This window comes from Echiichthys vipera (genome assembly GCF_963691815.1).
Source record: "Echiichthys vipera genome assembly, chromosome: 20".
Taxonomy (NCBI): Eukaryota; Metazoa; Chordata; class Actinopteri; order Perciformes; family Trachinidae; genus Echiichthys; species Echiichthys vipera.
The window spans coordinates 18,929,460-18,943,076 of NC_139845.1; the positions used below are offsets into that span (position 1 = coordinate 18,929,460).

General features: G+C 41.3%; 1 protein-coding gene across 7 annotated transcripts in view; it reads right to left on the reverse strand.

The window, feature by feature from the left end:
• Positions 1-13,617, reverse strand: part of nav3 (neuron navigator 3) — a gene marked incomplete at its 5' end in the record, with an annotated part of 204,596 nt that overhangs the window by 121,723 nt on the left and 69,256 nt on the right. For all 7 annotated transcript variants that reach the window (XM_083935402.1, XM_083935401.1, XM_083935398.1 and 4 more), the window contains one exon: positions 3,427-3,499. In XM_083935402.1, coding sequence (XP_083791528.1) covers positions 3,427-3,499 — 73 coding nt within the window. The remainder of the gene's footprint in view (positions 1-3,426; positions 3,500-13,617) is intronic.

Consider the following 13,617-nt stretch of genomic DNA (forward strand, 5'->3'; position numbering starts at 1 on the left):
AAACTGATCTGTTTATTTGAATTATGGATCATTACAAAGTTTTAAAAGTTGCCGGTAGTTTCACAGTGAGAAAATCAGAATTGAATCCTAGATGGCTAGAGATTTCCATCCACACTATTACAGTCAGCCATTTTTTTGCAGCCGGAAAGGATAGGTTATACACTCGCCCTGGGCTTGACCTTCTGGTCAGAGAATAAGTGTGTACCCCTTGCTGACCCAGCATAGTAACCAATGAAATCAGACTCTTTTTTTTTTAAATGCAATCACTGAGATCAAGCAGGATTGACTTTATAGTTGTGAGCAGGTCATTCTGTAGGTAGCACTACTTCCAATAAGAGCCTGTTCTGCTTTGGTCTCAGCTTTTAAGAGGTGCTGTAAGGACCCCTCACTGTAACCCATTATCATCTGCAGGAAATGTGTGTTTTGGAGCTTTGCACCTGCTTTTTATGACAGGGCATCGGTACACTGAACTTCCTGTGGATAAGTATCACATTTGAAGTAGTAAAACCTTTTTTTTTTTTTGGTTTTGACAACTTTTTTTTTTGTGCTGAAGGGTCAAATGTGAGTTTAGGTTGGTGGAGCTTTGGAGTCCAGAGACAGTCTGCTGTACTTGTGCAGAGCAGTCCTTGGAGCTAGATGCAGGCTCACAATGACAACTTCTCTTTAGCGTTATTTTCTTTTCTTGTATTGAAAAAAAAAACACCTGCCTTGTTTTCATTATGACCTATAATGTCCCTTAGCAGAAACGTCTGAGGGGAAAACATAACACTCTACAAACTTTTTCTGGAACTTCGGTCTACAGCCTCCCACCAGAGAGATGCAAGGGGACTTCTAGAGGGGTTATTACAATACGTAGGCTCTCTCAGGGAAAAAAAAATCCTGTGCCTGTATGCACATCAAACATTCCACTTTGTTTATTAAACCCACGCCTTGTAAAAGATAATAAAGACTGCATATGGCAGCCAAGAGAATTTGGGAGGCACTGATTTAATTAGACATGAGAGGGAAAACATGGCCATCTAATTCAGCTTGCAAACATACACAGCACATGTGGAGTCAGAGAACAAGGCTGAAAAAGGCAGCGGGTAAGGGAGAGAAAGTTGGACTGAGTGAAGGGTGTGATGAAACGCAGCAGCAACAGTGGTGGACAGAGTAACCCAATAGCCCATTTATTTACAGGCCATCTTTGAAATTCCAGGTCTAGCGAGTCACTTTGCTGTTTTTAGTACTGTAGTGGGGGGCACAGAATTTAGAGCGGTCGGTCAGTGTGTCAGGCTTCCAGACTATTTCTGCTGATGGGGAGGTCAAGGGCGCATGCCTCGTTAATGTTTAAAGGGGAGCAGAAACAACATGGGGTCTGGAGCAGCACCGGTCCTAAATAACAGCTGGAGACATGCTTGTAGCTGTAGGTATGGGGTTCTATAGACAAATCTAATAAGGAAGAATGGGTTTTCTCAACCAAATAGTTCTCACATCACTCCTTTTTAGAAAACATTGTCAACATGTTGATATGGAAACTGTCATTTTTAAATCAAGAGTGATGTGATGACTGATGGTGTAGCAAGTAAATAAAAGGCAGAGGTGTATAATAAGCTTCAAAACATCCGTGCCTGTTGTTTTCTGTGCAAGCCTGCATGTTTATAGCATCAAGGTACTCCACCCATTTCTCAGGGTTGACATATGGCAACATATTCTCATCAACAGGCTAGTATGGTATCTTATGAAATATGTCATTATTTTTAATGCCATTAAACTGTGACTGAAAGTGGAGAGCAACCGTTATGTTTAAGTAACAGAAGTTGTCAGTTAGATTTAGGAACTGGAACTATTGTCATGTGACCGGTTTAAGTTTGGGCAAGAAAAGAAGATGGCTAGGGTTAGGCATCAAAACGAACTGGTTAGGGGTTAGAAAAAAGGTTTTGGTCGGGACACGAACATGATCAAACAGTGAACGAGGACAGCCTGCATATTGTTAAAGCTCCAGTAAAAGAGAAGTTGTTTTTTTTTTCACATTATACATGTTCGGTGAAAGCAATGTATCTCCAATTTTTAGGATTTTTGAATTTTTGTGTGTATATGTGTGTTTGTTTGTGTGTGTGTGTGTGTGTGTGTGTGTGTGTGTGTGTGTGTGTGTGTGTGTGTGTGTGTGTGTGTGTGTGTGTGTGTGTTAGAAAGTGTGCAAAATTAGTTAACATTAGCTTAGAAATGGAGTCAGCTAAGATCAACAAACAAACCGAGTTCACACATGCTCTGTTGCCGTTATACATTTTGCAGCAATGGCCCAGAGATGAACCCACACTTGGTGGCTGTCCTGTGTAACAGCAACAATAAGTATGCTGATCCGGCAGGGGATGGTCAGGTATCAGACCCCCGGTGCCAGGGTTTACGCTTGCTAAATGTGAATCTGTTGTCCTTTGCTTCGTGGAGTTGGCTGATGGAGTGATTTAAAAACAGCAAGCTAAAGTTATTCTGATCGTTTAGTTCAGTTCAGTTTGAAAATGTAAAATTAAAATCAAACTACAATAGCCGATAAAATGAACAGTACACTTATAGCAAATATAATATACAAATGCTGCACACTGGGTTTTCTAAGGGTTACACAGAGAATCTTTAAGCTAAATAGAACATTTAATAACCAACTGGATTATCTGAACAAAAATCATGGTCACAAAAATGTAAATAGGTGTTTTTGGTTGTTAAAACGCATTTGAAATGGTCTTAATAGGACAGTACTGTATCTTGCCTATGTCTTAATGTAGGGCATGTCAGGTGTACGCTACAACAACAAAAATTAGAAACAACCAGTAGGTCTTTGCATGCAGTGAAACACTGATGTAAACTGTTGGATTAATTTACAAACTTTTAGGGAATCTTTGGTTTGTCATGCAGGGTCAAAATTAAAAAAGTGGCAACAAAGCAATAACAGATAGCTTAGAATTGTCCTTTTAGCGCTGGCCTTGTGAAACAATTTGAGCTTATCATTCAATTTAGCAAGCACTCCTTCAGTACAGAGCACTGCAGTATTCATGGCTGTCATATAAGCCATCTGCTGTATATCTTGATGATCAGGAGGCGAATCCCTCACTGGAGTTCTTATCCTCCCACAATCCATTTTGATGCCCTAATGATTGCCTACACTGCCATAGTGAAATCTGGAGAGACTGTGCAAGCTGTCATGATACCAACGTGGTAAATTCCATTGCTGTGAAGTTTAATAGTATGCCATAGAAATAGGATTTAACTAGTTATAAGATATTTGGTACTGGGAATAAATGGAAATCTACCCACAGAAAGTTGGGTGGTGCTGGAGCCAAACTGAATTTTCCAGGTCTAGAAATACAACAGGGAGATCCTTCTACTGCCACTCCACTGATGGAATTAGGAGTTTAATGAGGCCTTGAATTACGTATTGTTTATTCTTCCTACCTTCTGCAGAGAGCCCTTGTACATTCACTCCTCTGGCGTCCAGGAAACTGAGGCAGGCGTCCACATTCTCGATCTGTCGGGAAAGACGGCAGACAGTCAGCACAAAGGACAGACACAGCAAGAATGTGACCGTACTTAACATTCAGTGTGCCTAAATGTCTTGGGGCAGGGGTCTCGGAGGATGGGGATGATCTGCGTTATTACCCATAAAGCACATCATTGTTTGGTTATTACCCGACCCCCGCTCAACCCTGGGACCCGGCTGCGTGTGTGTCGCCATAGCCCAGGAAGCAGTCTGCCTCAGAATGTCACACACACGCCCACATAATCACAGAGGCAAATATACAGTAAATTCACAGTCACACTGTACACACACACACACACACACACACACACACACACACACACAAAGCAAACAATGTACACACACATTTGCACATGAACACAGTGTGTGATGTCAGTGGGGCCCACTTGAGGCGTTTCACAACATAGTCAACGACTGTCACCTCTGCAAACTGGTATAAATTTCACAAAGGCCCACTGAGGTTGCAGTTATTAGGGGGATTTTTGCAGTCAGTGATGGCGGCTAACGAGTGGCTTCATTAGCTTGGTGGCCATCCGCCAACGCCCCTTAGGAGGTCTTTTATGACGAGGTCAAAGGTCAGAGCGCTCTGCGTCAGCGCGGTGTGCCAAGGCCACACAAAGGGCAGGCCAGGCAACTGAGCCAGACGTCCAGCGGGCAATGATGATTCATGAGCTGTTACTCCTCTCAGCTCGCTGTCTCTCTCTCTCTTACTATGTTTTTCATGCTCTCACTCTCTCATTCTCTCTTTGTGTCTCTGTATCTCTCCATTAGCGAGAGGGAGACTTTGTAGAGGCAGTAATGCATTGGTATCTTGTAGTTGTGACAAACTTTGTGAGTGAGATCACAAATCATTTTAAGGAAAATAATCAATGTTTGCCTCGGTCTTTTCTACCCTCTACAGTTTGCTGGATTTAATTTGAGGACAACCTGATTCTAAGACCCAGAGATTCCCTTTACACCAAACTGTTTGACTACCAAGACAAATAATTTGACATGGTTTTTTCCCATCCAATATAAATGCCATGACCTATGTATTACAATAACTGTAAAGAGACGATTGCTATACTGTATATTTGCATGCAATACCTCTTGTTGTCAAGAGCACAGCTACAACCACGCAGCTCTTGCCTGATCCCTTATACAACCTCAATCACTGACTGATAGTCCTATTGTAAATAGGTTAGTTCAAATGTTAATGGGTAGTCAGCCAAAAAAACAAAACAAAACAAAGGAAGAAAAAATTTAGGAACCATCCTGCGATGGGATCACACCAGCTGTGACGCAAAAATTGAGCAAGGGGTGTGAAGTGATGGGACAATGGCCCCTATGTACTTCCTACCCCTCTACTTCCTGCGCCCTTGCTCAGATCACACCCATTTTCAAACTTGGCCTTCATTTCGATCTCGACTACACACCTGTGGCGCTTTGTGACTCGCATGTACAGGCTTCTGAGCAGCTGCACTGTGGATCAAACACTTGGCTCAAGGGCACCTCAAGTAGTTGCTGAAGAAGAGCACTTCCCTCCCTGTCACTTTCCCTCCACAGACTGATATGTTTACACCGGTTCTATCAACAGGGAGCCAAAGTCCAACACAAAGCTTCTCCGTCTCACAACTTCCCACTTCCCAACACCACACGCATTCTCACAGCAGGCACCTAACTCCCCTCACATGTGGGCTTCCATCTTCTCTCCCACACACTCTGACACATGTGTGCCCGAGTGCTTGCTTGTTTGATGATCCCACACATACTCTCAGAAGTTTGTATGTACAGAGACATGTGCTGAGCAGCGTTGTGAGTGCTCATTACCACAGTCTTAATTAGACTGAGCATCAGGATGATGTGGGGTGTTCTCAAAGTGGAATCGACTGCCAGAATAAACAGCCTGTAGGCACAGATGATATATAATCAACAATTTTTGTATGATAAGAGTTATTTTCACCAAGAGACCTCTCAATTAGGCTCAATCAGTTTCAAATATTTATCACATAAAGCTTGGGAGGCCTTGCTGAAGCACTCTGCATATGTCCCACAGGCAGCGCTTGTGTGAGTGTTTGAAGCCTGGCTTACTAGCTGATAAAGACAAAAAGGAGTGAAGTCATAAACACACAGTTAATCTCTTTAGTTGGAGACAGATCTGTCTTTTTAAAGGAGAGGCATCATGGGCGAACCTCATGCCTTCTTCTTCTAAGCCCTCAAGTGAATTCTGAGGCTTTTACACGAAACCGCTGTTTGTTTTTTGTCTGCCTTAACTCCAAAAAGACGCAAACAAGCGGAATAATGATTGAAGGCGTTGATGACGGCTGGGGCATTAATGTTCCGCAGGGTTCTGGCGATGTTTAACTGCTAGTTTGGTGGGCGGTTTGGCTTTGCGGCATCTTGCAACAGCTTCTCGAGAAACCAACATCATTTATTTTTCCGATGCAGGCTGGCAGCAGACAGATCCACATAAGCCATTAAAAGCAATTTGGAAAAGGGCATTTTTTGATGAGGCACACTTCACCCAATCATGAAGCACTTAAAGCAGAGGAAAAGGGATCACATTTCAAGAAGTGACAGGACACATGTGCAACACTGCACTGCGGGAAGGAGACTTGCCACTAAGCCGAAAGAATAATGATGAGGAGCTGTTAAGGCTCTGTGACAATCAGTTTCAATTAAGCTATGTTTCGTTTAAGGAGCCACACTACAAATCAAAATATCACATTCCAGCTGACACAGGCAGCAGAGCGGAGAAAAGCTTGTACCATTGACACGAGGCAAAACCACATTCTCTGCTTTAACCTGTCCTCAACGGTCTCCTCTAAAGTCACTGATGAGATCACATTGGTACTTTAATGAGGGAAAAGATAGAGGAGACCAGTTTAATAAACACTTGTCTTGTATCAGTTACCATGACGATAACTTTGATAGCTTTGTAACCTCTCGTGGTTGAAATGACAATAGAACCATTTTCATACAGTTCTTCTCAGGGCAGTCGTGATGACCAAATTTCCCCTGCGGTGAGTTAAGGTGGCTCAATAGTGCCATATTATTGCACACCTACACGTGGTATGTCAGCCATTAGCATGTGCTGAGGTTATTACATGCTGAGGTTAGCACGACAAGTAGATAGGAGGGCGAATTTGCTTTTTCCAAGGTAAAACATCGACCTTCTTTTGACTTTAGTCTGTTAAATGATCATACCATTTAAAAACATTTGAGTTAAGTATATTGGCTAAAACATTCACCAGTATGGTCCTTTATTTGTCCCTTAGTTAATAGTCTTCTTCTTAATTAAAATTCAACTTGTACTTCAGTATTTTGGCAGGCATTTTTTTGAGTAAATTCTAAAATAAAATAAATAAGTGTGCATTGGTTTTGAGCAGCTGTACATGGGCTATTTGTGATTCAACTAGCAGCATTGCAACACTGTATATTGGCTTTAAAGGTTTTCTTCTATTCTTTCTTCTTCCATTGAATGACTAGTGTGAACTTTTAAAGCTGCATGGAAAAGATCACACATTACAGTGCTCTTTGTAAAAATGTGAATCATCTTTTTCTGTGAGTGCACTTAAATGTAGATTTGGTAAATCGGTAGTCTTACTGCAGTACATCAGTGTATTTTGATACTCTTTCCACTCCTGGTTGGAATTGAGACAGTGGCTACATCTGCATGTTTGCAGCTTAATTTCTGCACGTCCCTCCTCACCTTATGAAAAGAACACTGGCTAGGACACGTTAGGCCTGAGCAGTACAAACATATCGAGTGACTGATGCATGATGGATGGAATTGGAAAGTGTTATCCCTTAGATGCAACTGTCAAATACAAATGGCCCAACACCTTAATTACCACTTCCTACGGGACAGAAAACAACCTCCTTCAAGACAGGACTGGAAAACCATGCGTTAGCGCTTTGCAGCACATGAGAACAGCTCGATAATTGAAGGGTTTTATTCCAAAATGCTACATATTCACTGGAAAATACATGCCACCTTAAACCCCTAAGTCAGTATTTCAAAAACACAGATGACTCAGGCTTCACAAAACAAATCTATTTTTTTGAGCAGGTCTTGGAAGGTTTCAGTTGACTTCTAGTTTTTCTTTCCAGTCTGTTTCACCGTTGATCCACTTAACCTTTTCTGAATGCTGTCAACGTTTATTAATTCATTCTATACCCACATGAAGCACCAGTTGGGTCAGGGACAGTCATGAGAGGCTGTGGGTATAAACCAAAACAGCTGATTGACTCATCTAATTTTTGGCTTGAGGCAGATATTGAGTGTTGAGTCAGGGGAATCCAAATAAATGATATCAAAAACCCTCCCGTACACACCACTGTGTCATCGTTTTTAAGCCAGCAAATCAACATCAATACTGGTTAAAGCTAACAAAGATGCCAAAAAACGTTTGCCTCAGAATGTTGAGAGGATGAACACACAAGTTTTGCAACTATTCATTCCTCTTGACACCTCAAACCTAATGAGGCAGAGCTCATCACTCATGCTGAGGCGACACAAAACCGGGGATGCTTTTTACAGCCAGAATATACTTTATTAATCATTGCCGTTGAGCTGAGCTGCTTTGAAAGCCAAACATTTACATGCAGACGGAGCCAAGACCCTCTACTCTGTGTAGTTGAATTGTGGCCCAAAGGTTTGAGAATTATTTGTGTGCTTTTTGCCACGACTAGCCAAGACCTGAAGGACATGGCAGCTAAGACTGCTTCACTGCACTGTCAGAATCTGAAGCCTTCCTTTAACCAAACAAACCACTCACTCTAATTGTCTATCACCTCTCTGTCAATTCTTCTTTCCAGACTTGAGGGTCAGACACTGGCCTCGTCCCAAACACTCCACTGATTCCTCTTTCACCCTGCCCTATCGCTCTGAATGCATCCGGAGCAGACAGCTGTTGACAGGCCAAATCAAAACGGATCAGATTTGACGGATGTTTACAGCAGCTGATGGGCAGAAGGGGCTGCAGGGTTAAAAGATCCTGTCTCTTGATCCAGGGATCATCGCTCATCATGTCAAAACCCCAAAGTAAAGAAACGTTTTCTCACCTGGCACCGCCTGAAGAACTTTTGTATGCAATATTGATCATGGTGGCAGTCCTCATTATTGCTTTTCCTGACTGAAGTCTTAGGATTGAATGATTGCTCATTTTTAGAAAGATCCTGAGTGTAAACCTCACGCTGAGCCTTGTGCGAGCAGATTAATCCGGCCTGTTTAGGCACTCAAAGCCAATGTTTGCATTCATAGCAGCCTAAATGTTATGACACTGTAGAATGCAAGCAAGCAAACCAAACTAAAATGACTAAATTCAAGTAGCCAAGGCTTCAGAGACAAAACAAGGTCCAAGCTGATTTTTATCACACCATGCCACCATTTATGTAAATAAAACAATCCTTTTCTTTCAGGATTTTCACTGGCTGTGACTTCTCTTGTTCTTCAAGAAGCTGCCGTGCTTGCTCAGTCAGCATATACACACAAATGATGTATAATCAACAAGATCTGCAAGGCTACACAAGCCTATATCCATGGATGTCTCAATTATATATGGTGGTTCCATTTCAAATGTTTACAGCATCAAATAACTTGGAGGGCCTCCATGTGGCTTTGCGCATCTGTTGCACAGACGGGGTGTGTGTCCATATGTGTGTGTAGGCTGTGAGTGAACGAGTGGCAAAGAGAGAGATAGAGAGAGAGAGAGAGAGAGAGAGAGAGAGAGGGAGAGAGAGAGAGAGAGAGAGAGAGAGAGAGAGAGAGAGAGAGAGAGAGAGAGAGAGAGAGAGAGTCAAACAAACTAAGATGTTTCATGGATGACAAAGCCCAGCGAGTCACTTCCTCAGTCTCTGGATAAAATTTATATATATATATATATAACTAATTAATTAATGCCACAAAGATCACACATCATTGCCTAAACTACAGTAGGGTTATGGGCAATTATACAACATCGAAATTATGAAGGAACAATACATTTTAGTGTCTCTGTAGCAGCTGTGTAGTTGTTTAGTGATGTCTCTAGCGGTTTAGTGATGAATAAGGCTGAGGGACTCATGGGAGACAGTTTTTACCATGATCAAAGTTGAAGTAGCAGACGCTGAGGCCTGACCTTTGGTCCCAAGTGTGGATTCAGCTCAAAAACTGGATCCTATATTTCCCATAATGCAGTGTTTTGTTAGACAGTCTCCACAGCATTGTTACACAGGTATTTTTGTTAGATATTTTTGTCTTGCACCCACTGTAAATTACATCATCAGGGTAATTCATTCAAACTTGAGAGTACTCTCTCTGGAGACACTTTTCAATGACTGTGTAGTTCTGTGGCTACGCATGAAAAATCATCAGTGTCCCTTTAACATAAAATGTTAAACAACTTGGCAGGAAAAAAGAGGGACAGGACTAATCAAAAAGATTTGTACTAGTCTCGCAAGTCTCTTGTCTAAACACTAAGATGCAGCTGGAAAACTAATGCTGGTTTACCTCATCCCTGTTGCTGGCTTTGTAAGCAAATACTTGACAACCAGCTGATAGAAGATGTAGAGGCGTTATTATTAATCTTCATACCAGAGGACGTTGAAATAAGAATGCAGAGGAGGATAAATGAACGGAGGATGTTTTCCAGGGGCAAGAAGACCACGATAAGTATTTCTGACAGCTCACAGCAGTGGAAGCAGTACGACTAAGCTGTCTTCTGTTCCTTTGTCGCACGCACGCACACACGCAAGCATGCACATGCACATGCACATGCACACACACACACCCACACACACACACACACACACACACACACACACACACACACACACACACACACACACACACACACACACACACACATACACACACGCACACAAACACACAACAGAGTTACAGTCTGTTCTGTGGAGGTTAACATTACCAACGTGATGGATAGCATTACTGTTGACAGGTGACAAATTTGTCTGTCAGTCCTGTCTGAGTCCATTTCAGGGTCAGTGGGGTCAAGCTGCTGACTCTTAAGGCATCTATCTGCATAACCTGCTGAGCAGCTATGATACACGGTGAGACATACCAACACAGCCATGCTGCTTACTTTGGTTCTCAACCCTTCTGTCCTACTGTCTTCTTATGGGACGGATAAGAGTGTAAAGTGCAGAGAGATTAGTCCTTAATTTGATTTAGCCCGTTATTAATGTTTTACTATGTACCTAGTGGTACTTAGTCTTGAAAACAGCATATATGCACACGTGGCATCTTCAAACCTTTTGCTCACATCCTCAGGATTCAGGAGTCAGCAATAATAAGATAACATGTATCCTTTGAGAATTATGGTCATTTATTGGGCCTGTGAATGTTCTCATTCGTCCAGGTCATCGTTATCCTCAAAGCAGTGTTTGAAAACTTTATTTAGCACGTAAAAAGGTTAAAGGTTTTGCATGCAGTAGTTAAAAGTTAAAAAAACTACACATTACTAACTAGTTAGCCCGACCAGAAACCAACCTGCACCTAGCATTAGCTTAGCTCTCAGCCAACTACAGTTACAGTTCTACGGGAAGTTGACATGTGGACAGACTTTGCTGCATCTCAGATGACAACATGTTTACTTCGCTGACCTGTAGACAATCTCAATGTTTCACTCTGAACAGCAACTCCCTAAACATTTAAACATTAACATGAACAGATACCACAGTCCGTTACAGTATTTTTAAGAGACACCTGTAACAACACAGACCCGCCTTAGCTATTACCATGGATAAAAAGTTATTATTTGCACATTATGACTGTTTGATTCACATAAAAGCAGCTGGAGATGTATATTAACTGGATGATACAGCTTTAACAGGCTGTGAACGCTCCTGCAGATGATGTATCTGACCTAAATGATAAGTGATGAGTGATAAGTAATCAGGACTTTACTCAACTGGAAACAGATCAAATGTATAGCCTATCCTGAACATAATAACTGATGAAAAGTATTAATAAAATAATCAAGGCCAGTCGATGACAGTGTTAGGTTATATAAATAAATGTGAATAGGATGGTAACTGCATGTTGGTGCTGTCCTAGGTTGTATCAACCTGGTCTACAATCATTACAATGGGTGCTAACATGATTTTTTTTCAATTAGCACCTGCTGATGACGAGTCGCCCTGCACAGTGCAGTGTTAAACAGTGGTACAGTATCTGCTTAAAGGACGAAACAGTTTGAGACACAAAATTGATTTACTACAGTACAGAATTTATTGGGACTCATATGTATATAAGGTTATCTTAATTGCATAAAGTGAAGCTAAATTAGATTGGCAGGCGCACTGTCAACAATTGAGCACATAAGACATTTTTTTTCATTTCTGCAGCCGCAAGTGTGTTTTCATCTCACAACAGAGAGGCTACACTGGAAGTTAATATTAGAGAACACATTATTAATACTTGATATATTCTAAAACATTTTTATTTTTTAATGTTCAGAATTTGATAGAATATCCGCCTTGGCTATTCCACTGCTGTTCTAGCATGTTTTTTAAATAACCAAGGCACTTCAACAAAAACCTTTATTTTGTGAAAAAAACAGCGAGCAAAATTAGAGAACAGTAACCACTGTGTCAGAAGAGAAGATTTCAACAATGTTTTCTTCTTTATGATTCAAAAATGAATAGGAAGTGTAGAGGCCACAGCTTTGAATGACTTCAGCACATCTGCGCCCACAGGACATCACTAGTTTCTCATTCTGCTCTGCTTTGATCTTGGTCCGTTCTGACTCAGTCTCTTCCACAGTTCAGTAACTGTAGTGGGTTTCTTAGACATTACTTTGTTGCTGAGGATTTTCCAGAGATTCTCTATGGGGTTTAGAACTGGACTCTGGGCTGGCCATTTCATTGTTTCAATATTATTAGCTTCAAGGAAGTGCTTAACCTGTTTTGCAGTGTGACACGGGGCATTGTCTTGACAATTGCAGTAAAGGTATTGCATGTTGCTGGAGGAGGTTCACATAGACATTTGCATTCACCCCACCATGTAGCTGTACAAGAGGCCAAATTCCTACTGCAGAAAAAAACATTCCCAATACCACGACATTTCCTCCTCCAAATTTATCTTACTTCTTTACACACTTTAGTTTCAGTCTTTTCCCAGTCCTACGGCCCAACATTATTTTTCCATCAGACCCAAATGAAAAAAGTCACTCTGGACCAGTTCTTCTCCGTCCACACAACATGCTCATCAGCAAGGTCAAGCCTTAAAGGTTTGATCACTGCAGAGTGGGCTTTCACTCGAAAAAGTCTTAAACGACAAGACACTGTGTCTAAAGTTTCAATATTCTTGAAATCACAGACTGGGAACATCCAACCTCTGTCTGATGGCTAAGAGGGTCATCCCGTTGACCTTCATCTGGACAACCTGCTGCCTCAGGGATTCAGTCACCTTAGAGTGGCTTGTCAACTTGCAAAGTAACCAGGAGAGCTGCCAAATAAATAGGGTGTGTCCATCAATTAAGTGAATTGATGGACAGTCACCAGGTGCCAGATTAACACCAATAACTGGGAGGTGTCTGAAAGTGTGTTCTGAAAGCAAAAATAAAGGTTTTTGTTGAAGTGCCTTGGTTATTTAAAAAAAAACAACATGCTAGAACAGCAGTGGTATAGCCTCACTGGATATTCTATCAAACTATGAACAGTAAAAAATAACAATATTTCAGAATAAATCAAGTTTCAATAACTTGTTCCCTAATTTTCATCTCCAGTGTATATGTGAAATAATGGTTAAATGGCCTGATGTCGTCAGCTCATCAAAAAGACAGTGACAGAAAGATTATGATAATATATGTATATATATATATATATATATATATGTGGGAGATATTTCTGGTTTTGTAGTAACCTTAAAGATTATAAAAGGCCTATTTAATTAGAATCATTGGCTGCTTTAATCACATGGTACCTGGACCTGCTAGGAGCCAAAAAAAGGTTTTGTCTTGTGTTATGGTGACAGTTACTATAAAATAACTTTATAATGCACTTTTATAATTTGCTGTAAATGCAGTCACTGAGCCTCCTTTTCACTATTGTCTCACTGTCTCTCTTTACTCTCTGTTAAATCTCTCTGCCTCTGTGTGTGTCCGATAAAACAGTGCAGCAGA